The following is a 21945-nucleotide window of genomic DNA, read 5'->3' as shown; positions in this document are numbered from 1 at the left end:
TCACTTGCTAGGCACTGTATAAAATATAACTCGGGGGGGGGATTCTGCACCCCTGCGGGGATACAGAATTCATATGGCTCACATTTTTCTGTGCTCCCTGTGCAGAAAAATGCAAAAAAAATCTGCCAAGGGACGCGCGCCTCTTCCCCAACAGCATGTCTGTTCCAGTGTGCCTGGAGCAGCCTCAGAGACCGGGGCGGGGGACTGGGTGTGCATGCCTGCGTGATCAGCATCGGAGGTGGGGCTGGGCATACGTGCATGTCAACGAGAGAGAGAGAGAGAGAGCGAGAGAGACACTGTCTCTCTCCCTTGCTACCGCAGCTCACTGGTGTGGAAGGGTAAGGCTTTTTATTATGCATGAGGCAGGCTAGAGGCACAAATGTAGCAGTCCTGCCTGAGTTAACGGATTCGTTCTCTGATGCACTAGCCGCCTGACTGTGTACTTAGTAACATTGTTAAAGTTGCTGTTGATGGTTAATTGATCTCATTCTCTGAGGCAGAAATGTAGCAGCCTGACTGTTAAGGTTATATGTTGTTAATGTTGCTATTATTAGTTAACTGTTCCCATTCTCAGTCATTTCCCCTAGGAGCATAAAACCTGTGAAAGTTTTAGGTTCCCTACATAGCCAGATTTCAGAGTAGCAGCCGTGTTAGTTTGTATCCGCAAAAAAGAAAAGGAGGACTTGTGGCACTTTAGAGACTAACAAATTTATCTGAGCATAAGCTTTCGTGAGCTACAGCTCACAAACTGTAGCTCACGAAAGCTTATGCTCAGATAAATTTGTTAGTCTCTAAAGTGCCACAAGTCCTCCTTTTCTTTTTACATAGCCAGAGTGATGTACAGGAGCCTTATTATAAATGACAGTAAAGGGAATCAGCTAAGAAGATCTATGTGCTTTCTCACTTTTTTCCTGTGCCAAAGTGGCACAATGGGGTTAGATTACAGCTCAGGATTTGTTTTACTTACCCATTAAAAAAAAAAAAAAAAAGGACTGAGGGCAAATAAAACATTTACCTAACAGTCAATAAAAGGTCAGGACAATCAGAACGAAGCACTTCCCAAAGTACCCAGCCAAGTCCAGGACAATGACTAGAAAAACTGTATGACTTTCATGTGTGGAAGTCTGAGCAATTTAAAATGACATTCTACTTTTTTTGTTGCTGTTTGGCGTTCTGTAATGTAATTTAAAAGAAAATCCAGGATTATAACTGGAATGCAGGGTATTAGTTATCAAGTGTCTGTAACTTAACTTTCATGTGTTTAGGAAATGCTGAATAGTTATTGTGATTTTTCTGTATTGTAGTTTAAATAAGTTACCAAAACAATTGAAACTGGTGTGATTATATTGCATTATTTTGACATATAAAGTATGCAGAATTTCACAGAATTTTTATTTTTTGGCACAGAATCCCCCCAGGAGTAAAAATATGTAGGAGACATGATTCCAGCCCCAAAGAGCTTATAGTAGAAATAAAGATGAAACAAGGGAACTAACAGTTGGTGGGAATGGGGGAAGAAGAACAGTGGAGGGAAAATGAGGGTAATTGGTAAGATCACATGATTACAAATACTAGTTACATGCACAACTTGATAGCCATGAATAAGGCTAAGTGTTTGTCATGGAGGTCATGGATTCTGTGACTTCTGCAGTGGCTTGTGCGGTTGGCCTAGGAGCTGCCAGTTGCACTGGCCATTGCTGGGGCAGTCTTGGGCCCCCCGACCCCCAGCAGCAGGAGTTTAGGTGTGTGTGGGGGCTCAGGAAGGGGGGACAAGAAGGGGGGATTCAGCTCCCCTCCGTCAGCTCCTAGCTCTTTGTGCTGCCCCCGCCTGCAGGCACTGCCCCCGCAGCTCCCATTGGCTGCGGTTCCCAGCCAATGGAAGATGCAGAACTAGGGTTTGGGGCAGAGCAAAGGCAGCAGGTGGAGCTAGGAGCTGGAGCTCGCTGCTTCCCAGGAGCCCGGTAGGGAACCTGTCCCAGTCCCACCAACCCCCGCCCCCTCCCCCCCCGCACAGCGCGTCACCCCCCCCAGCATCCCTGTCCCATTCCCCAGCACCCGCAGCACGCTGCCTCCCCCCATTTTAGTCAGGGGTATATAGTAAAAGTCATGGACAGGTCACAGGCCATAAATTTTTGTTAACTGCCTGTGACCTGTCCATGACTTTTACTAAAAATACCCATGACTTAAGCATAGCCTTACCATGAATACTTTTAGAGGCCAATTCCCTTCCCTTTTCTGAAGTATAAAATATAAAAAGTACATCAGTAATCTCAAAGGACATCCAGCTATTATCAGTTTTCATACAACTAATTTGTGTTACATTCTGCCACCCCTGCTCATGTTGAATGGTATGCAGTTCAGTGAATAATCCCATCCTAAAAAAAAAGAAGTGAGGAAGGTGATATATTCCTTCTCATCTCCAAACCACAGTTTAATCTAGAATTTTTGAGATTTGCTCCTGGTGGGCTGTTTTCACTGTATATAGATTTTAGAAGATCAATGAAAGACTTCAGTTCTGCTGTTCAGTCCTCAAACAAACCTCTCTTCATTGTGTACTTTTTATAGCATTCAACAAACAGACAGCAGACTCTAACAGCTTAAACTGCCTAGAATCAGAATGGTTTTATTGCTAAGCATGGCAGATCTTCCTTTATACTTTAATCCAGGTAACATCAGGCTCTCATACTCCCTTTTTCTCCTCATTCTGCCCAATGAAAACCACAGTTCTCCCAGCTGTGCTAACACCAACTCATAAATCTCTTTGCATCATCTATATTTAATTTGTTCAACAAAACCAGCCATGTTCGTTTTAGGTCTGTTCAAAGAAGGAATGCTTCCCAGAAGTTGAGAAAAAACAACATCCAGGAAAAAATTATTATTTTCTACTTAAAAAAGACATGCAAATCATGGAATAAAAACTCAGTTAAAAAGGCAACAGTTAAGCTTTTCTTTACAAAGCCAATTTCCATTCCTCAGCACAAGCACAGTGGCTTCTTTAATGTTTGGAAAATGCCAACCACATTGTAGGCACTATCGACAAACTGTGTGTCTTATTTTACACTGTTTCAAAATGACCAGGTGCCTCAGAATAGACTAAGGCTGCACTGGGAATTGTATACTGAGGGTCAAGTCCTGCTGAACTTACTTATATAAATATTTTTACTGAATTCAATTAAACTATGTGCATGACTGAGGCTAGCAGGATTTGACCGTTAGTAGGGTCCTACATGGAAAATAAGGAAGTCCAAATTATGGTAATATAGTCTGTACTTTATATTTAAAATTCTATCATCCTGTATACTTTCTTACTCCGCTTTTCACCAGACCACCATGCAAATCCAATTTCTTCATCACATACCTGCTTGGAACCTTTCCTGGAAGTGAAGAAGGCATCGCAGTTCTTCCAGCGACATTTTAGGGTCTGAAAATGTGGGTTGGTGTGATCTGTCAGCAAGTGTTGTTTCAGGTGGTCCACAACTCCAAATATCAGTGAACATCCATGCCACTAGTGGGAGAGTGTATCGTAATAAGCCGTGGGGGCGAGGTGAGGGAGGAAGGGAAGAGAAAGAAGTGAGATAATGCTTTCATCCCTGCTGCCCAAAAATATTCCACCAAAAAGAGTTTCTCTCACACACTGCCTCCACACTTCATCCTTCCTCATATCAAACTACTGAGCCCATGTCTCCAAACTGCTTCGGGAGGTTGTGGAAGCTTCTTAACTGGAGGTTTTCAAAAGGAGGGTGAATGGTTTAGCCGCAACAACATCTTGGCAGGGGTTTAGATGAGATGACTCTTGCTGTCCCTTCGAACATTATGATTCTATGATTCCATTAGCACCAGTTTTAGGGAGGAGTGAAATTTGGTGCAACAGTAGTATAAGGCCCTGTGTTGTCTTTTCTAGTTAAGCTAAGTCTAGAACAAATGGGCTCTCAATGGAGCTTTACAGCCATTAAACTTGCCAGCATGAAAATTCATCGGAAACAACGTCATTGTGCAGCTGGAAATATCTAGTGGGCCAGAAAAACAAGAGGTAAGAGGTTTTTGTTTTTAAAGAAAAAAAAAAAAAGATTTAGATGCAAGACTAACATTAGTGCAACTGTTTCTGTGCACAGTGGGTGCAGTAAAAGCTTTTTGTTTCAGAAGTCGGCACATGCCACACACTCAGCTTGAAACAGGCAATATAAGAGAAAGATTTTTAAAAACAATCACTTATCTACCTCAAAACATAGCACCTGCCATCTACTACAGGATTCCTGGCAAGGCAGCTGCTCCCAGAGGTTAAACTATTTTCACAGTGGAGCTTAAAAGATGTGTGACTGGCTAAACGGAAAGAGTGCTCTAAAAAAATCATGAAAATGAATCTGTTCCATCCCTTGATTTCTGTCCAGACACAGGAGATTGGTCTAGAAACTATAATAAAGAAGGATAAAGAACTGAAAACTAGAAATGCTTTGTTCTTTACCCAGCAACGGTAATTCTGCATCAGATTAAGCCGCACAGCTTGGACGCTGCCATCGTAGCAGCCAGTGTAGATCTGTGAAGAAAAAATTATGAAAGAGAAAAAAATAATAAAGATGTGTTTTTAAAGAGGTAACAGGCAAAAAGATCAAGTATGAAACATATGAAGTGGAAAGCCTATGCACTTAAGGCTTCCAATTTTGAAACACTTCTTAGATCCAAAACTTAAGATTTAAAAATAGTTATTTGAACAGTCATTGAAAGAGTTTTGATTCAGAAACTCTGCTGCACCCCTGAAACACGTAGAGAACCAGAATGAGAAATTAACTCGCCTATTTCCATATACAAACTAAATGCAAAACAATTTTTTTTTTTTTGCTGTTTGTAGTGTAAATTAGATTGTAAAAATTCTTTCAATTTTAGTAGTCTTATTAACAGGTAAATTAAAAAATTATTCTTCAACCTGACAGAGTCCCTTAAAGACATTTCCAGAACTTGGTCTGTAAATGGTCTGTATCTAACTGGTTTAGAGACCATCTAGAAGTATGCGGTTCCTGAGCTCTAACAAACAGCAGTAAACTGATGGCTAATGGTTCAATTTGTAGTGTTGGAGAAATACAAAGCTAACAGATAGCTGATAAACTGACGGGTTATTTCTTATTTCCACTATCAGAAGATACCAATTATCTATCTGCTGCAGGGAAGGGACTATACCCTAGTGTTCAAACAGATACAGAAGAGTGAGAGAATGTCCATTGTATAGTACACTTCACTGACTGCTAATCTTCATTTGTGTCTAGATGCCTAAAGCACCTCAGAAATATGGAACAGCATACATCTTGGACTACAATCACACAGCTTGGGCACAGTTAAATCTCAACTTCAGCCCCATGAGAAGCGGGGCTCGGAAAAAAAAATGCATTTCCCATAGTGCACTGGTTCCCAGTTTTCCTACACTTCACTCTTTTGTTATTACAAATTTGAAAATCAGAAATATTAAGCACTTCCCATTTTAACTCTCATTTTATCAAAGTTCAGGAACAAGTTTTCAACTGCACATTCACAAGAGTTTTTAAAGGTGTCCAGCTTAAGCAGGCAAGTACTCAGATCTTTGGGTATACTATAAACCCTAACCTGCATGTGCATCATGGTATTTGTATACCTAAGTCAGTTAAAAAATGTTCATGCACTTCACATGTGTTAATTTGAAAGTATGGTCCTGAAAGTTGGAAATGGTTTGACTGAGTGAAGTCCTACTAAGTCTAGTCATATAGCTGCTAGAGAAAATGTCTGAAACAGGACAGACACACTTAAAGTATTAAAACCCTCAGTAATTCTTGAACTGTTCTGATTATAGTAACGATGCACACTATGAAGATGAAATTAATGCCTTATGTCTGGCTGATAGAGAGCTATAGTCATGAAATTATGTTACAATATTAGCAATCAAACAGATCAATTTTGCCAACACAATATAGCATATGAACGACTTTCCAGAATTGCTACATTGCTGTATTTAGCTGGTATATAAACAGCTTTTTTTTATTATTCATTAATTATTATTATTCTTTTGACTACCATTTTAAATGGTCCTCTCTCTAGCAGAATAAGGGAAGTTAAAATAATTAAATCATCTACCACTGATATCAATAAAATCTGAAATCAACACTATCATCAGCTAACAAACAAGACTTTCTATTTTAGATCAATGAAAGGAGGAGAGTTACCATGCTCTTATGAATAGTCATACACATGATCATATCTGTGTGTCCTCCATAGACTTGCAAACGGTCATGAGACTTGGGAAGAAAAGAAAATGAAACATCAGGCATTTAATAGTATGACATTTTGCAGGCATTTTTTATTGGCTCGCATAATCAATAGTGACTTTTTAAGAGTTAGGAGCACTGACTATTACACGAGACTACATTTTTAAAGTCCTCGTGGGTGCCACGTTGTACTGTGTGCTATTAATTTCTTAATTAATGGCAAGGATCCCACCATTTTCCCCTCAGTCTATTCTTTCAGGTCTATTTTTTTTTTTACTCCCTTCAGAGCCTGTCAACACCACTAATCAGCTGGAGGGATTGTTCAGCAATAAAAAGCATTTGTTCTTCAGGGGCTGAGAATATTGCCTCACTGGTCCTCCCAGCTCCTGCCAAGTCAACATGCAAGAAACTATGAGAATCCACCCACTGTTTTCTGCATGAGAGTACGGACTACTAGGGAGTGGCCATTAAGGTGATTCAGTTTACAGGGACAGACTACATGCCACTCAGCCTTTCAAAGAACAGAAAACTAATTGTCCAGAATCATTTGAAAAAAACACACTTCAGTTTCTTCTACAGTTAAAATGAGTGCAACCAGAGAACCAGTCTGGCTCATGCAAGTGATTACCTGTTGAATTATTTTAAAACCCCACAGCAAATTGGTCAAGGAGAAAGTTGAGAATTTTAAGTGGTAGAAGAGGGAGGGGCTGGAAACTAGGAAGTAAAGATAATTAATATGGTATTTTGCTCTGGAGCTTCTGAAATGTACAAAAAAATAGAATAGATAAGTTCTGTTCCTGGACATCATTTATTTTCTTACCTGTAGCTCATAAACACGGACAAATTTATCCAAGCAAGCAGTCACCATCACCTTCCCTAGGATGTTCACAACAGTTACTGCATGATTATGGCCTTTATAGATTCGTACCAGCTCTCCTGTCTGTGTCAAGACAAGGAAGAAAGAACACCCATTAAATCATGAAAACAGATGCAAACAGCAAGTCTGCAGGTTTCTCATTGAAATAATAGTTTTATTATTCATTATGTTACAGAACTGCCTAGGGGCTAACAAAGAACAAGGCCCATTGTATATAGCACCATACAAACATATCATAAGACAAATACCCTATCCCAAAGATCTTACAATCTAAATAGATAAGGCAGGAAAAAACGGATACAACATACAAGCAGAGTAACAGTGCGCAACATCATGGTAGTGCCATGATTATTTTTATTTATCGTTTGTTACTTAAATCCTTTGTTTTTTTGTTTTTTTACAATGGAGGGAATTTGCCAAAAGGAAAAACAAAAGAAGGGCAGGGGAGACATGATGAACAGCCATTCACCATAGGAGAAAGAACGTTCAGTGTGGAAACTGCAGAAAGCAGTGTGATGACCTTAGCAGCATCTGACACTCCCTGGTACAACTGCTCTGCTAGCTTCAGTCTCAGACCAACTCCTCCCTGTGGTTTCTTTTCCCACAGCCACTAGACCGCCACTAGCCTCTGCAGAGCCCAACTTGCAGTAAGCAGCGCACCCAGCCTGATGGGGCTGGAGGCTGCACGCTCTTTGATTCTTATTCTTCCGGGAAAGGAGAGGGCCTGGGAGACCCAACCACCTCTGGCAAAAGGTCAGGAAGGACAGAGCCGCACACCATGTCCCCGGAGAGGACAGTAAAGAAGTGTGGGGGGGGAGGGGAGAGGAAAGGCTCTGGGGGTGCTGGTGTCTGGGCTGGGAGCTGCCCCACGGCTGGGGTTCGTTGCGGGGGGGGGAGGGAGGGAAGGACTGGTGTCTGGGGGCTGCCCTGCAGCTGGGCTCTGGCAGGAGGGATCTGTGTGTGTTTAGGCTGAGGGATGCCCTGTGTCTGGATTCTGAGGGGGATGCTGGTGTCTGGGCCGGGGGGTGTCCTGCAGCTAAGCTCTGGGGAATGGGAGTGCAGGTGTCTGGGCTCTGGGGTCTCCACCCAGCTCCCTCCAGAGCCCCCCAACAACAGGGTTGTTATAGGGGTTTCTTTAAAAACTTTCTTTTTTGTTGTCTGTATTGTTGACATACTTGTTGACGGGTATTTTGAAATAAATTACCGAAATAATTGAAACTGGAGTGATTATATTGTGTTATTTTGACATAAAAATTCTACGCACAATATTTTAAAATTCTGCATATTTTATAGGTGCAGAATTCCCCGAGTAGGCAGCCATATGGGTCCTACTGCCCCAAATGAGGGTCTCCCCTTCACTGCTCTGGGTCCAAGGGATTCTGGAGGAAGGGATAGTCTCCATCTTTCTCCTGTCCCTCCCAGCAGTACCTATTTAAACTGCCTTTGCAACCGCTCTGCTAGCTTTAGTCTTGGGCTAACTCCTTTTCAAAAGTTTTAAATGCTTACTCATGCCAACCTGAACATTATATATTTCTCATGTATGTATCTCACTTAAAAAGTAATTGCAGTACCTTTTACCTAGCTTATAGAAACCCAAAGTCAAACCAAAACGTGACCTGAAGTTAGCAGCAGCAGTTTCCTAGACATCCTTTAGTTTCCTCATTTCCAACTTTCTGCCCCATTTGGTAAAGCATAATTTCTAACAAAGTACACTTGCAACCATATTACCACAGCCACTAGGAACTGGTACATGCTCCCCCCCCCCCACCGAAGTTTAAGAAGAATCAGCAGTTGCTAAACAGAATTAACCACATTACCATTTGCACGAAATACATCACTAGACTAATTATTCTGTGTCCACCACTTTGCATCATGGCTTTTGGCATTTTCAATTAATCTGTGATACCGTTTCAAAACGAAGGCAGCATTTTCAAAAGAGAGAAGGGAGTAATCCTATTGGTGCGAGTTGGGGATTGGAAGTCAGGATTTCTGATTTCTACTTCTAGCTCTGCAGTTGACCCACCGACATCTAGTCAGACCTCCTGAATAATACAGGACATCAGACTTTCCTGAATTAGTTCCTGTTTGAACTAGAGCATATCTTTTAGAAAAACATCCTATCTTGATTAAAGAATTTCTAGTGATAGAAACCTACTATAACCCTTGGTAAGTTGTTCTAATAGTTAATTACTCATTGCTGAAAATGCATGCCTTATTTTTTAAGATTAAATTAGTCTAGCTTCAACTTTTAGCCACTGGATCTTGTAATACAGTTGTTTGCTAAACTGAAGAGCCTTCTGTTCCATATGTAGGTACTTATAGGCTGTGAGCAAATCACCCCTTAACCCTCTCTTTGATAAGTTAAATATATTGAACTCCTTGAATCTCTCATTAAAAGGCAAGTTTTCAAATCCTTTGATCATTCTTGTTGCTCTTTTCTGTACCCTCCCCAATTTTTCAATATCCTAGGAATGAAGGATAATGTTTACGAAGTGCTTTGCGTTCCTCAAATAGAAAGGTGCTATACAAAGTAGTGTAAGAGTCACCATATCCTCTTAAGCATATGGGCGTCCAAAGAAATTCTCATTGCTTTTATCACCTCAACAGTAAAAGCTATTTAGGGTTTCAAGTATCTGAATGACTTACATGTATATTGTGGGCGTGGACAGATTGGTCACTGGAGCCACTGAACACCAGATCGTTCACAACCTTTTAAAGAGGACAACAAAACAGTTAGTTTTGACTGCTGGATCATTTTTAATATATGAGTGAAACAACTCGTACACACTACTTGAGTAAGGATTTGCTTACTTTAAAGTACACCTCTACCCCGATATAACGCGGTCCTCGGGAACCAAAAAAATCTTACCATCTTATAGGTGAGACTGCGTTATATCGGGGCAGGGAGAGGAACCGCTCCCCGTCCCAGCTCACCTCCGTTCCGCCTCCTCCCCTGAGCGTGCCACTGCCGCTCCGCTTCTCCCCCCTCCCTCTCAGGCTTACCGCGAATCAGCTGTTTGGTGCAGGAAGCCTGGGAGGGAGGGGGGAAAAGCAAAGCGGCGCGGTGCACTTGTGGGAGGAGGCGGAGGTGAGGTGGGGGGGCCACAGCAAGTAAGTGGTGGGGCGCAGAGGAACCTCTTGCGGTAACACGAATTCAGATACAATGAGGTTAAGCAGCCCCGCTCCCTGGAGCACTGCTTTACCGCGTTATATCCGAATTTGCGTTATATCAGGGTAGAGGTGTAGCAATATATTTCACCAAGGCGTATTGACTTCACAAATACTTCCTCCTGTATCCTCTACCCCTTCCAATCTTTTAATATAGTGTGAAGAACCCCTTAAAAATTAATTATTCAGTGTATAGCTACAACATTAGGAAACACATTAAGCTGCCCAAATGGTAATCAGAGCCATTTATACACTATATATTACACACACACAGCCAATCAATCATAGTTAACTCACGCGATTAACTCAAAAAAATTAATCGCAATTAATCGCACTTATAACAATAGAATACCAATTGAAATTCATTAAATATTTTTGGATGTTTTTGTACATTTTCAATATTGATTTCAATTCCAACACAGAATACCAAGTGCACAGTGCTCACTTTATATTTTTTTTATTACAAATATATGCACTGTAAGAATGATAAACAAAATAAATAGTATTTTTTCAATTCACCTCATACAAGTACTGTAGTGCAATCTCTTTATCGTGAAAGTGTAACTTACAAATGCAGATTTTTTTTTGGTTACATAATTGCACTCAAAAACAAAACAGTGTAAAACTTTAGCGTCTACAAGCCCACTCAGTCCTACATCTTAGTCTGCCAATCACTAAGACAAACAAGTTTGTTTACATTGACCGGAGACACTGCTGCCTGCTTCTTATTTACAATGTCTCCTGAAAGTGAGAACAGGCGTTTGCATGGCACTTTTGTAGCTGGCGTTGCAAGGTATTTACATACCAGATATGCTAAACATATGCCCCATTCCATGCTTCGGCCATCATTCCAGAGGACATGCTTCCATGCTGATGATGCTTGTTAAAAAAAATAAAGTGTTAATTAAATTTCTGACTGTACTCCTTGGGGGGAGAATTGTATGTCTCCTGCTCTGTTTTACCTGCATTCTGCATATATTTCATTATTATAGCAGTCTCGGATGATGACCCAGCACATGTTAGTTTTAAGAACACTTTCAGAGCAGATTTGACAAAACGCAAAGAAGGTACTGATGTGAGATTTCTAAAAATAGCTACAGCACTTGACCCAACGTTTAAGAATCTGAAGTGCTGTCCAAAATCTGAAAGGGACTGAAGTGTAGAGAATGCTTTTAGAAGTCTTAAAAGAGCAACATTCTGATGCAGAAACTACAGAACCCAAGCCACAAAAAAACCCCACCACCACCTTCTGCTGGTGGCATCTGACTCGGATGATGAAAATGAATATGCATCACTCCGCACTGCTTTGGATCGTTATCAAGCAGAATCCATCATCAGCATGGAAGCACGTTCTCTGGAATGGTGGTTGAAGCACGAAGGGACATATGAAACTTTAGGGCATCTGGCAACACCAGCTACAACAGTGCCATGCGAATGCCTGTTCTCACTTTCCGGTGACATTGTTAACAAGAAGCAGGCAGTATTATCTCCTGTAAATTGTAACCAACCTTGTTTGTCTGAATGATTGGCTGACCAAGAAGTAGGACTGAACGGACTTGTAGGCTCTAAAATTTTACATTGTTTTATTTTTGAACGTAGGTTTTTTTGTACATCATTCTATATTTGTAAGTTCAACTTTCATGATAAAGAGACTGCACTACAGTACTTGTATGAGGTGAATTGAAAAACACAATTTTTTTTGTTTTTTACAGTGCAAATATTTGTAATCAAAAATATAAAGTGTGCCCTGTACACTTTGTATTCTGTATTGTAACTGAAATTAATTTGAAAATGTAGTAAACATCCAAAAACATGTAAAATAAATGGTATTCTATTGTTGTTAAACAATTAATTTTTTTAATCGCTTGACAGCCCTAATATATACATATATATACATATATCCAACAATTGCGATTTTTATTTTAAAAGATTCATCCCACATCCCGGGCAAAGATATAATTATGTGTGTTTGGGTCAAACAAACTGCTTATTTATCAGCTTTATTGTAAAATCCATTGTTTTCTTTAAAAGCTAGGGGACTAGCAAAATCTGTTCTGAACAGGACAATGAAACTCACCCAGTACAATTACTTTAAAGCATCAGATTGTTTAAGTAGTAGATAGGCTTCTACGACAATCTGTACCCTTATGTTCATCCCTTACGTTCATCCCTTACAATACTTGTAAGTTTTGTGCAAAATATGCCTTGTGAGGTGTATCATTTGAAAACTCAATGTGCTGATCCTTACTGTCCTGGTAAAATGGGTATACTGTGTGTAATGTTATACGTCTACTGTGTGATATTATTCAGACAATCCAAGCCTGCAACAACAACAACAACAACAACAACGCCACAAACAGTTCCTCAGAAAGAAAAAGGAAACCCATGCCTCAGCCAAGCGTCAGCAACATCAAATGGACTATCATCTGGTCAAGGCCATTCTTTGGCAGGAAAACGGGTGAGAGCAAGAAATGTACATCTTGGCAAAGAAACAGCTGAGTCTCCATAGACTTTCTGTTTCCTTAACCTCAGCTGGAGAGGATTTTCAAAGAAAAAGAAAACTATAAGGGGAACACACACCCTAAGAGACTCCTCCCTGTCTGCCTGCCCAGGGCATCACCACCACCTGAACAACAAGGAAAGTAACACTGAATTGGGAGAGGGGTCCTGGCCAAAAGGAATCCAGCCATAAAGACTGCTGAAGAACGTGGTGAGAGAGACCTTTGCTTTAAATTCATTTAGCTTGTTAAAAAGTAAAATGCAACTAATATCTAACTTATGTTCTTGTGACCAAATCTTACTTTTACGCCTCATTACTTGTAAATCACTTAAAATCCATCTTTCTGTAGTTAATAAATTTGTTTTATTGTTTTATCTAAACCAGTGTGCTTGGACTGAAGTGTTTCGGAAACACCATTTGAGATAACTTGCATTTTCCAAGAGAGTGCTGGGCAGTATAAGACGCACATTTCTGAGGGAAACTCTGGGACTGCGAATTTGCTGGTGTTACTCTGCAGTGCAGTTCAGGAGTGGCTGGCTATAGCACTTGTACAATATAACTGGGAGTAGTTTACATGCTGGAGGCTGTGTGTAAGCAGACCAGGAGTGGTTGCTCTTACAGCAAAGCAGTGTAACAGGCACCCCAGGTTGGAGATTTGAGGGGACACAGCTGTTCAACAGTCCAGACAGTACCCTGGGTAATGTCACACCTTCATACCAGACTACCAATCCCAGAACCATCCAGGCTTTCACCCCTCAATAACTAGTTAAAATCCAGCTCCAGCTAGCAGCAAGTGGCTGACTAGCAATTTACGTGAAACGAGTTAGTAATCTCAGTTCAGTTCCTAGCAAACAGATCTCAGAGTTCACAATACAAAAACAATCACACACACAAGCTGACCGGTAATCTCAGAATCGCAGGACTGAATGGGCAGAAAGATTGAACCAGATTTTGCCCATTTAAAAAAAAGGGTTCACCTCATCACAGGATTAAGACAGTGAGGCTCTGTGGGGAAAATTGTGCTTTGCATCTGCAACTCTGCTCTGTGGACATAAGGCATCAACACCCTGCGCTGTCACCTATCTGGCGCTTTTTAAGCACACAAAACTAAGCAAAAAAAGTTTGAAGACGACATAAATGTGCTCCAATACGCGTGCAGATGGCAGGAGCAAGTTAATGTGAAAAAAAGAGCAGGTCAAGGACAGAGCTGGCTAGTAATGTAGAACACACATGTACCATGCTTTATATTAGAGTGGGCACATTACTATCGACCATTAAAGGTATGTCTACACAAAAGAAGTTGTGCCACTTTATCTATATACTTAAAGTGATACAGCCCTCCTAGGGTGGATGCAGTTATACCAGTAGAGCTATTCCTATACACCAGTCTAAGGCAGCTTTCCACTGGTATATCAGTGTCCACACTACGAGTGGGATTGAATCAGTACAACTATTTCCATCATAAAAATCACACTTCTACATATAGAAAAGGCTTTTTTTGGGGGGGTGGGGGTGGGGGTGGGGGGAGAGAAGACGGGGACATGTCTAAAGGGACATTGTGAGTATTTTCTCAATGGAGCTAATTTTTTCAAAATTTCCAGAGTGAATTACAGGCAAAATAGGTGAGTTTCCTTTCTTCCTTCTGGCAAGATGATTGTTCCACCGCCCCCTTGCGCTTCTGAAATCAACATCCCTCTTGTGTACACTAGTACTATGAAGCGCAATAACAGCAGCACTAGGAAACGCACCAATTGTGGTAGCAAGGCCAGCAGAAGGAGCTCAAAGTTGGGGAAACTTCACAAATGAATGGATTTTTATTTTTAGTCAAAATACAGATAAAATTTCCTATGGCACCAGTTCTCAACCAGGGGTCTGGGGCCGCAAGCAGGTTTCAGGGGGTCTGCCAAAATAAATCAGAGAGCAGAGCCGCCATTAGACTTGCTGGGGTCCAAGGCAGAAAGCCTGAGCCCTGCTGCCCGGGGCTGAAGCCCAAGCCCAAACTCCACCACCTGAGGCTGAAGCCCGAGAAACTTAGCTTTGCGGGGCCCCCTGTTGCATGGCGCCTCAGACAATAGCTCTGCTTGCTGCCCCCTAACGCAGGCCCTGGTTTTAATATACCGGATATGCAGAAAAACAGTTGTTGTGGCACACATGGGGTGTGCAATTTTTATCACCTGTTGCGGGGGCCTCAGAAAGAAAAAGGTTGAGAACCCCTGATCTATGGGAATATCAAAATGTTAAAGTCTCTCAAATATCAGATGGAAGTGAATAGTCCCCTTAAATATAGTGACTACATCATTTGTCAAAAACTGTTACTTCCCAAGGTACTTGCCTTCATACAGAGTATAGTTTTGCTATGACCTTCAAGAGTTCGTAGAAGCAGTCCATTTCGAGCATCCCGCACACTGATGGTACAGTCATAGGACCCCACTACCAACAACTTGCGTGCTCCTTCCTGAGCCGTGGCTAGACAGCTGACTGCTCTAGGGCCATGGCATTCAAAGGTATCGATTTGCTTGTTGTTCTGCAAAATAAAGAAGTCAAAAGATTGAAAGGAATGTAGACCACTGAGTCCTTCCTTCTTCAAGGATATGATTCCTCAGACTGAAGGCGTATCTGATATTACTCTTGTACATACCTAAAAAGACAAAAAGGTGCAACCACCACTACTGATGGAATACTGTTTAAGATTAAAAATATAATTAAAAATCTAAAGCTAATTCTTTGTTCCCTCCGATATCCTTTAAACAAGTATTCCTAATTTATCGTAACAGTTTGTTTTGCATTACAAATTCATTTAGCTTCTTTCCAGTGAGCTGTGCTTACAATTTGACCAGTAGTAAGAAAGAGTCATTCTTCAGTGGTAGAAGAACAGAATTGCTAGATGAGGCATGTGAACTTAGATATTTCATTATTCTTTAAGTACCACATGATTATGAAGTGTGTTTGTTCACGTTTAGTGTGAAAATTCTGTGAAGATAATTTGAAGTTCACTGGCACGATACTTCTGCTCTTGAGCTCTCAGAACAAGCCCTCTTTTTAGATCTCCTTAAAATATGAGCTTATTTTGCTAGGTTAGTTTTGAGCAATGAGCCTGGAGTCAATCTAAGCAAATAATGAGATAAGTTTGTGTTTCTATTTAAAACATTCTGTGGCCTCATGGTTAGTTTTCTGCCAAACAAGAGGTCTGTTTGGATACCTCTCTCCTAGGTTTGTATCTCGTACACTCTGCAGTGACCCCATTCAAGTCTTAGTGAGGAGGAGTCATAGCACACAGAGAAGCAAGTGCCATTAAGCCTTTATCACCCACAAAAGTTCAGCTCCAGGGAACCTGGCGGTAGGCAGGGGAATTCTTCTGAGGACACAGGGGGTAGCTGGAAGAAAGTGAAGGGGAGAAAGTTCATCCAGGGACATGTAAATACTGAAACAGAAATGACTTAACTGCTATCTTGATATGCAATAGTTATGAATGTTTTTGCTATTCCAGAGACAAAATGGAATTGGAAATGAGAGTGGGAAGAAAAAGAGAATACCACCTGCTAAAACTGTTTCAATATGGGTTGACACACCAGTTTTCAAATACACTGACCTTTATGGTGAAAGTGACCACATTGCCATTTGCCAGGCCTGCGTACAGGATTCGCCATCTACTATGCAGACAGAGCACCCGGTCTTCCAATTTAAATTGCTCCATGCACTCCTTGGTCTGACAAGAAACAAATAGTTTCAGCTTTTGTCATTAGTGGAAAAATTGGGAGACTATTTTTAGATAACTGGGAAAAACTGAAATGAGCCATTTGTCTTGCCTATGAATTGTGTTGCTTTTCTCCAGTAATGGAGAAGTTCTTCTGTCTGTGTGAAGCTCTTGTTCCAAGAGCTCACTCCCACCCCAACTCAACTTCCTTAGTAACTTCCCCATAGGGGAAGTGGCATAAATGATAGTCAGCTGATATTATCTTTCCACAGATCAGTGACCTAAAACAATTTGTCCATAGGAAGCAGACATCTACTCCACAATCCTTCAAGGTCAAGGACCACTTTCACTCTCACTTTCATTGATCCCTGACAGAGGCCAGATTAAGCAGCTCTCTTCCAACTTGCTCCTTTGCCTCTGGTATGAGAAGCTCAGCTTCATCCTCTCAGAACACCATTGACTCCCATGAGAGCTGTACTGCCTATACTCCCAAGTGAAATGCACTTTTCATAGACTACTGAGGAAGTCAGAAAAAAATACAAGTTAACGGAGATGTGCACTTCCAAGTGGCTGTCTTCCACCTAATTACCTCTGCTTACCTCATTTAACTTGCCATTACCCTCTATGCCTGAGTAAAGAGCCTACTGAATTCAAAAACTGGCCAGTAGAATGGGGCAGCACAGTGATATTGTTCAGAAACCAGCCATTATTAAGTTACTGTAAAACAGATACAGAAACTTTGACGAATACTGGGTCAGTCATAGAAACTTAATATACCAGAATTTATCCAAGTGCATGATAAATACAATTTATCCCTTTTGACTAGCTCACCTGCACCTAGCCCACTAATTCATCTTTGGCCAGGACTATTAATATTCCAAACATTTAGAATGTCCACCAGGGAATGTGCAACTTTTCCTTCAATTACATTAGCCAGAAGCCCACAAAAGTTAATATTTTGTCCTGGACCACCTGACATCTCACAATTCATTAGGGCAATAAACCTGACGTCAAATAGTATACACCCCTTCCACAACATAAGATACTGATCTAACTACTGACATTTATATATGGAATATCTACTAGTTTGTTTTTAAGAGGTTTGTAAAATTCATAATGGTTTCCACTTCAAAAGCCTGTACACTGAAGACTCACTGCATCAGAGAACTTGACTTTAAAAGCTGAAGAATACCAAAAAAAGTACCTGTTTTTGAACTCAAACATTTCTAAAGTAGTTTCTGTAAAATATGTAGCACACGAAATATGATAATACGTTTTTATTGGCACTTGTCTGGAATAATTTGAATAACCATACCAACTCATACTGTCCAAATCTTTGTATCACAACACATACATTCAGAACTGGGAGTCCGAAGAAAACTTCGTTATATTTCCGTTTCTGCCGTTGACTTGATCTGTGACTTTGGGTAGGTCACTGTTTCATCATGTGTAGAATGGGGCTAATATCTAGCTCATGGGGATTTGAAAGATTGGTTCATTTATGCTTGAAAAGCCGCTTGAGATTCTCACACAAAGGTGCAAAGTTTAATACCATGTTTATGAATACCTTGATATTGTAACAGTTGATTGTGTGGTCACTAGAGCCAGTGTAGAGGCCTGCATTCTTCCCATTTGTTTGAGTAACCAGGAGACAGTTCACTTTGGAAGTGTGTCCTTCAAAGACACCCACACATTTCCTGTTCTAAAAGTAGAGCACAAAGTCTGTTAACGTGCAGACTATAACATAGGTTAATTTTCTCCCTCTACCTAATGTTTACACAAATCTACACATACTCTCAGATCCCAGCAAAGCAACAGAATTCTGTGACCAAAGGAACTCTTGATGCTAACTGGCAGGGGGCACAGAGATGCGTAAGGGTTACACAGATTCCCTGGGTGTGGTAGTTCATCAAAGAATATCATGTGAGATCCCTACTGAAAGCCTGTATCACACTGATCATCATAATCTTTGCAAAATGTATGTGCAGATAATATGTAAGGAGATGCCTATATATACTGGAAGTTATGTTCTTAAAGCCTGGAGATAGAGGCAGTCACCCAGAGATGGCATACCTTAAGACAGATTCCGCCAGAAAGGAGGTAGCAGATACTTATATCCTTGGCTGAGCATCGTTAATTGTGTGTCTTATACTGGAAGTATATTTGGATACTGAATCAAATGCTCATGAAGAGAGTGCAGGGACTTCAAGAGAAGAAATTAACAGGAAGAGGTAAACAGCGAGGAAGGGAAACCTGTTTGCAGGTAAAAAAACAAAAAGGACTGGTCTAATATAGCTATGTGTGCAGAAAGATGCCCTGGCATCCTTTATCTGGGAAGACAAGCTGCCAGTGGGTTTGGTCTCATAAAAGGAGGGTCTCAGCCATCCTAGTTGAAAAATGTGGTGACAACGACTTTGGATAAACAGTACCTTATTTAACAAGATGCCCTCTTGTTAAATATGTTCAAGCTCTAGAATCAGTGTTATGATTTTATTTTATATGTAACCCTTTAGGTCCATTAACCCCACCTCCTTCTTCTCAAATTCCCATTCTTTGTTAAATAAACTTAATTCTTGTTTTCACTATAAACAAATCTAAGTGCAAGGTGTTTAGTGGAACTGTGATCCAGGTTGCAACTGGTAAACTGGGGTGTACTATTCCTTTGGGAGCAGAGGATCTGGGAATTATGTGACTGTCCAGTGGTTAAGGGGCTGAGGACTCCAGGGAGACACCTAGGGGTTGGAGTATATCTATTGCTAACCCGCAAAGGGATGGCAGAGCCTGCGTCAGCTGAAAGGAGAATCCTTGTGCTGTCTGTGGCTGGCAGAGTTGGGGAGCTGACCCTGACAGGAAACCACAAGGTTTCCTCATGCTCAAGGCAGGTGATAGCAAGCTGCCTCACAACCTTGGTACCCCAGGGAGCCTCACAACCCCCCACCCTCCCACACACACACACATTTCCTGCTACAGTGGTGTTTACTTCAGCAAAAGGAAGATGTAATGAGGGACACTAGATTTTTATCCAAATTTCATAATGAACAATGCACTGTTATAATTTTAGTCCCAAAGAAATCCCAGCACACTTACACAGTATAGATTGTGCAAGTACTGTCAGGATAAAAGGAGTCTAGAAAAGCAGCATAGTTCAGAGCAGTGATTCTCAACCAGGGGTATGCATACCCCTGGGGGAACACAGAGGTCTTCCAGGGGGTGCATCAACTCATCTAGATCAGTGTTTCTTAACCTAGAGGTCACAACACCCAGGGGGGTTGTAGAATGGATATAGGAGGGGTTGCAAATGCAGGGCCAGTGTTAGAAGGTAGCAAGCAGAGCAATTACCTGGGGCCCCATGCCACAGGGGACCCCACAAAGCTAAATTACATGCTTGGGCCCTAGGCAGCAGGGCTCAGACTTCAGACTCCTGAAAGGGGTATAGTAGTTGGGAAAGGTTGAGAACCACTGGTCCAGAGAACCAGGAAACCAAAGGTCTAGTCCAGTGGTCACCAACCAGTCCATCACAATCGACTGGTCGATCCTGGAGGATCTCCCCGTTGATTGCTATCTCCGGCTGCGCAGTGGGGCTGCTGCTAAGACAGACTCCCTGCCCGCCCCAGCCCCATGCAGATCCCAGAAGCGGCCAGCAGGGCCCCAGGGGGATGGCAGGGGTCTCCCTCCGAATGCTGCTCCTGCCTGTAAGCACCACCCCTGCAGCTCTCACTGGCTGTGAATGGGGAGCTGTGGCAGCGGTGTCTGCAGAGAGGGGCAGCGTGCAGAGCCATGTGCCGCCCGCCCCCAGTTTCCCCTCCCAGGGGCTGCAGAGGCGTATTGGCCCTTTCCAGGAGTGGTGTGGGGCTGAGGTAAGCAGGGAGTCTGCCTTAGTGGCATCCACACTGTGCCACCGACCAGGAGCCACTGGAGGTAAATGCTGCCCAGTGGGAGGCCGCACCGCAACCCCCAGCCCTGAGCCCCCTCCCGGAGCAAGCACCTGAACGCCCTCCTGCACTCCAAGCCCCAGCCCTGAGCCCTCTCCCAGAGCCAGCACCCAGTGCTCCCCCCACACCCCAACCAGAAGCATAGCTAGGGCGGGAACAGGGCAGCGGCCGCTCCCCCACTGAGCAGAAATGATGCCTTATTAATTCTTTGGCGCCTTCTAAATTTTTTACTCTCCCGGCGGCGCTCCGGGTTTTTGGCGGCAGGTCAGGCGGCGCTTCGGGTCTTCAGCAGCACTTCGGCGTTGGGACCTTCACTCGCTCCAGTCTTCAGTGGCATTGCGGTGGCGGGGGAGGAAGCCTTCAGTGCTGCCGAAGACTGGAGCGAGTGAAGTGCTACTGAAGACCCAGAGTGCCACCTGACCCGCCGCCAAAGACCCGGAGCGCTGCCGGGTGAGTACTAGCGAGTGGCGCCTTTTTTAAAATCTCTGCTCCCCCTGTTTCTCCACCTGGCTACACCACTGACCCCAACCCCCTACCCCAGCCCTGACCCCTCTCTCAGAGCCAGCACCTTGTACTCCCTCCTTTACCCCAACACTGCCCCAGCCCAGAGCCCCCTCCCACACTGCGAACCCCTCAGCCCAGAGCCCACACCCCCTCCCAAACCCCAACCCCCTCCTCCAGCCTGGTCAAAGTGAGTGAGGGTGGGGGAGAGCAAGTGACGGAGTAGGGCAGGGTAGATCCTGGGTTGCCCTTAAATTCAAAAAGTGATCTTAGGTGTAAAAAGGTTGGAGACCACTGGTCTAGTCCCATTCTTGTAAAGCACTTTGGAGATCTATGGATGAAAAAAAAACACCCTATTATCAAGTATTATTATTAATTCACTGGATTAAAGAACAAGATCTGAAGATCCTTGGTGGTGTGATTTTACTTTAAAATGTTATGCCTTTTTATGTGTCTGAATGCACTACCTATATAGCTTTGTATCTTTGGCAGTTTTCTTGAACTCTGATTGCTTATCATTTGTAAGATTTTATTAAGCTATGGTCAGCCAGTATTTCAGTAGATCTTCCTAATAAAAATATATCCTACAAGAAATGAAAGAAGGCTTTTTGTTTAAGGTTTGTTGGTTTTGTGGTGGTGGTCACAAACTCCGGCCTCTGCGAAAGGATTATAGACCAATTCTCATTTGACTAACATACTTTCTCCAACCCCAATGGGCAACAGGGAGTGACTAAACTTCCTCTCGTCTCGAATGGTACTTGCTAACTAACTGACATTCTTAAAAAGGCAGTGAAAACCAAGCTTCTCTTTAAAGAGAAAAATATATACAATTTCTCTTCAAGAACATTTTCTACATAAAATCTTTCACCAAGCCATATTTCTCATGCTGGAAGCAAGCATGCAAAAGCCCTAATGGGGTTAGTTTGGACTGGCCATTACTATTACAGAAAAGTTTGGGAACTTTATAGATGATAAAAAAAGAAACCAAAACAAAAAACCCACTATAAATGATTCCTTAAGAAGATTTCTTCTAAACACAAAAAAGG

General features: G+C 42.2%; 1 protein-coding gene across 3 annotated transcripts in view; it reads right to left on the bottom strand.

The window, feature by feature from the left end:
* The window catches only part of ZNF106 (zinc finger protein 106), a 72316-nt gene that overhangs the window by 2435 nt on the left and 47936 nt on the right, over nt 1–21945 (bottom strand). For 2 of the 3 annotated variants that reach the window (XM_074955644.1, XM_074955645.1), the window contains exons 14-21: nt 18034–18168; nt 16362–16478; nt 15105–15296; nt 9751–9813; nt 7048–7167; nt 6186–6257; nt 4463–4534; nt 3359–3505 (exon numbers count right to left, since the gene is read on the bottom strand). In XM_074955644.1, coding sequence (XP_074811745.1) covers nt 3359–3505; nt 4463–4534; nt 6186–6257; nt 7048–7167; nt 9751–9813; nt 15105–15296; nt 16362–16478; nt 18034–18168 — 918 coding nt within the window. Of the gene's footprint in view, nt 1–3358; nt 3506–4462; nt 4535–6185; nt 6258–7047; nt 7168–9750; nt 9814–15104; nt 15297–15978; nt 16147–16361; nt 16479–18033; nt 18169–21945 lie in introns of those variants that run through there. The other variant, XM_074955646.1, reaches the window with a different exon arrangement.

The sequence above is a fragment of the Natator depressus genome, chromosome 6 (genome assembly GCF_965152275.1).
Source record: "Natator depressus isolate rNatDep1 chromosome 6, rNatDep2.hap1, whole genome shotgun sequence".
NCBI classification, from domain to species: domain Eukaryota; kingdom Metazoa; phylum Chordata; order Testudines; family Cheloniidae; genus Natator; species Natator depressus.
This window is presented reverse-complemented; position numbering and strand designations above follow the sequence as displayed.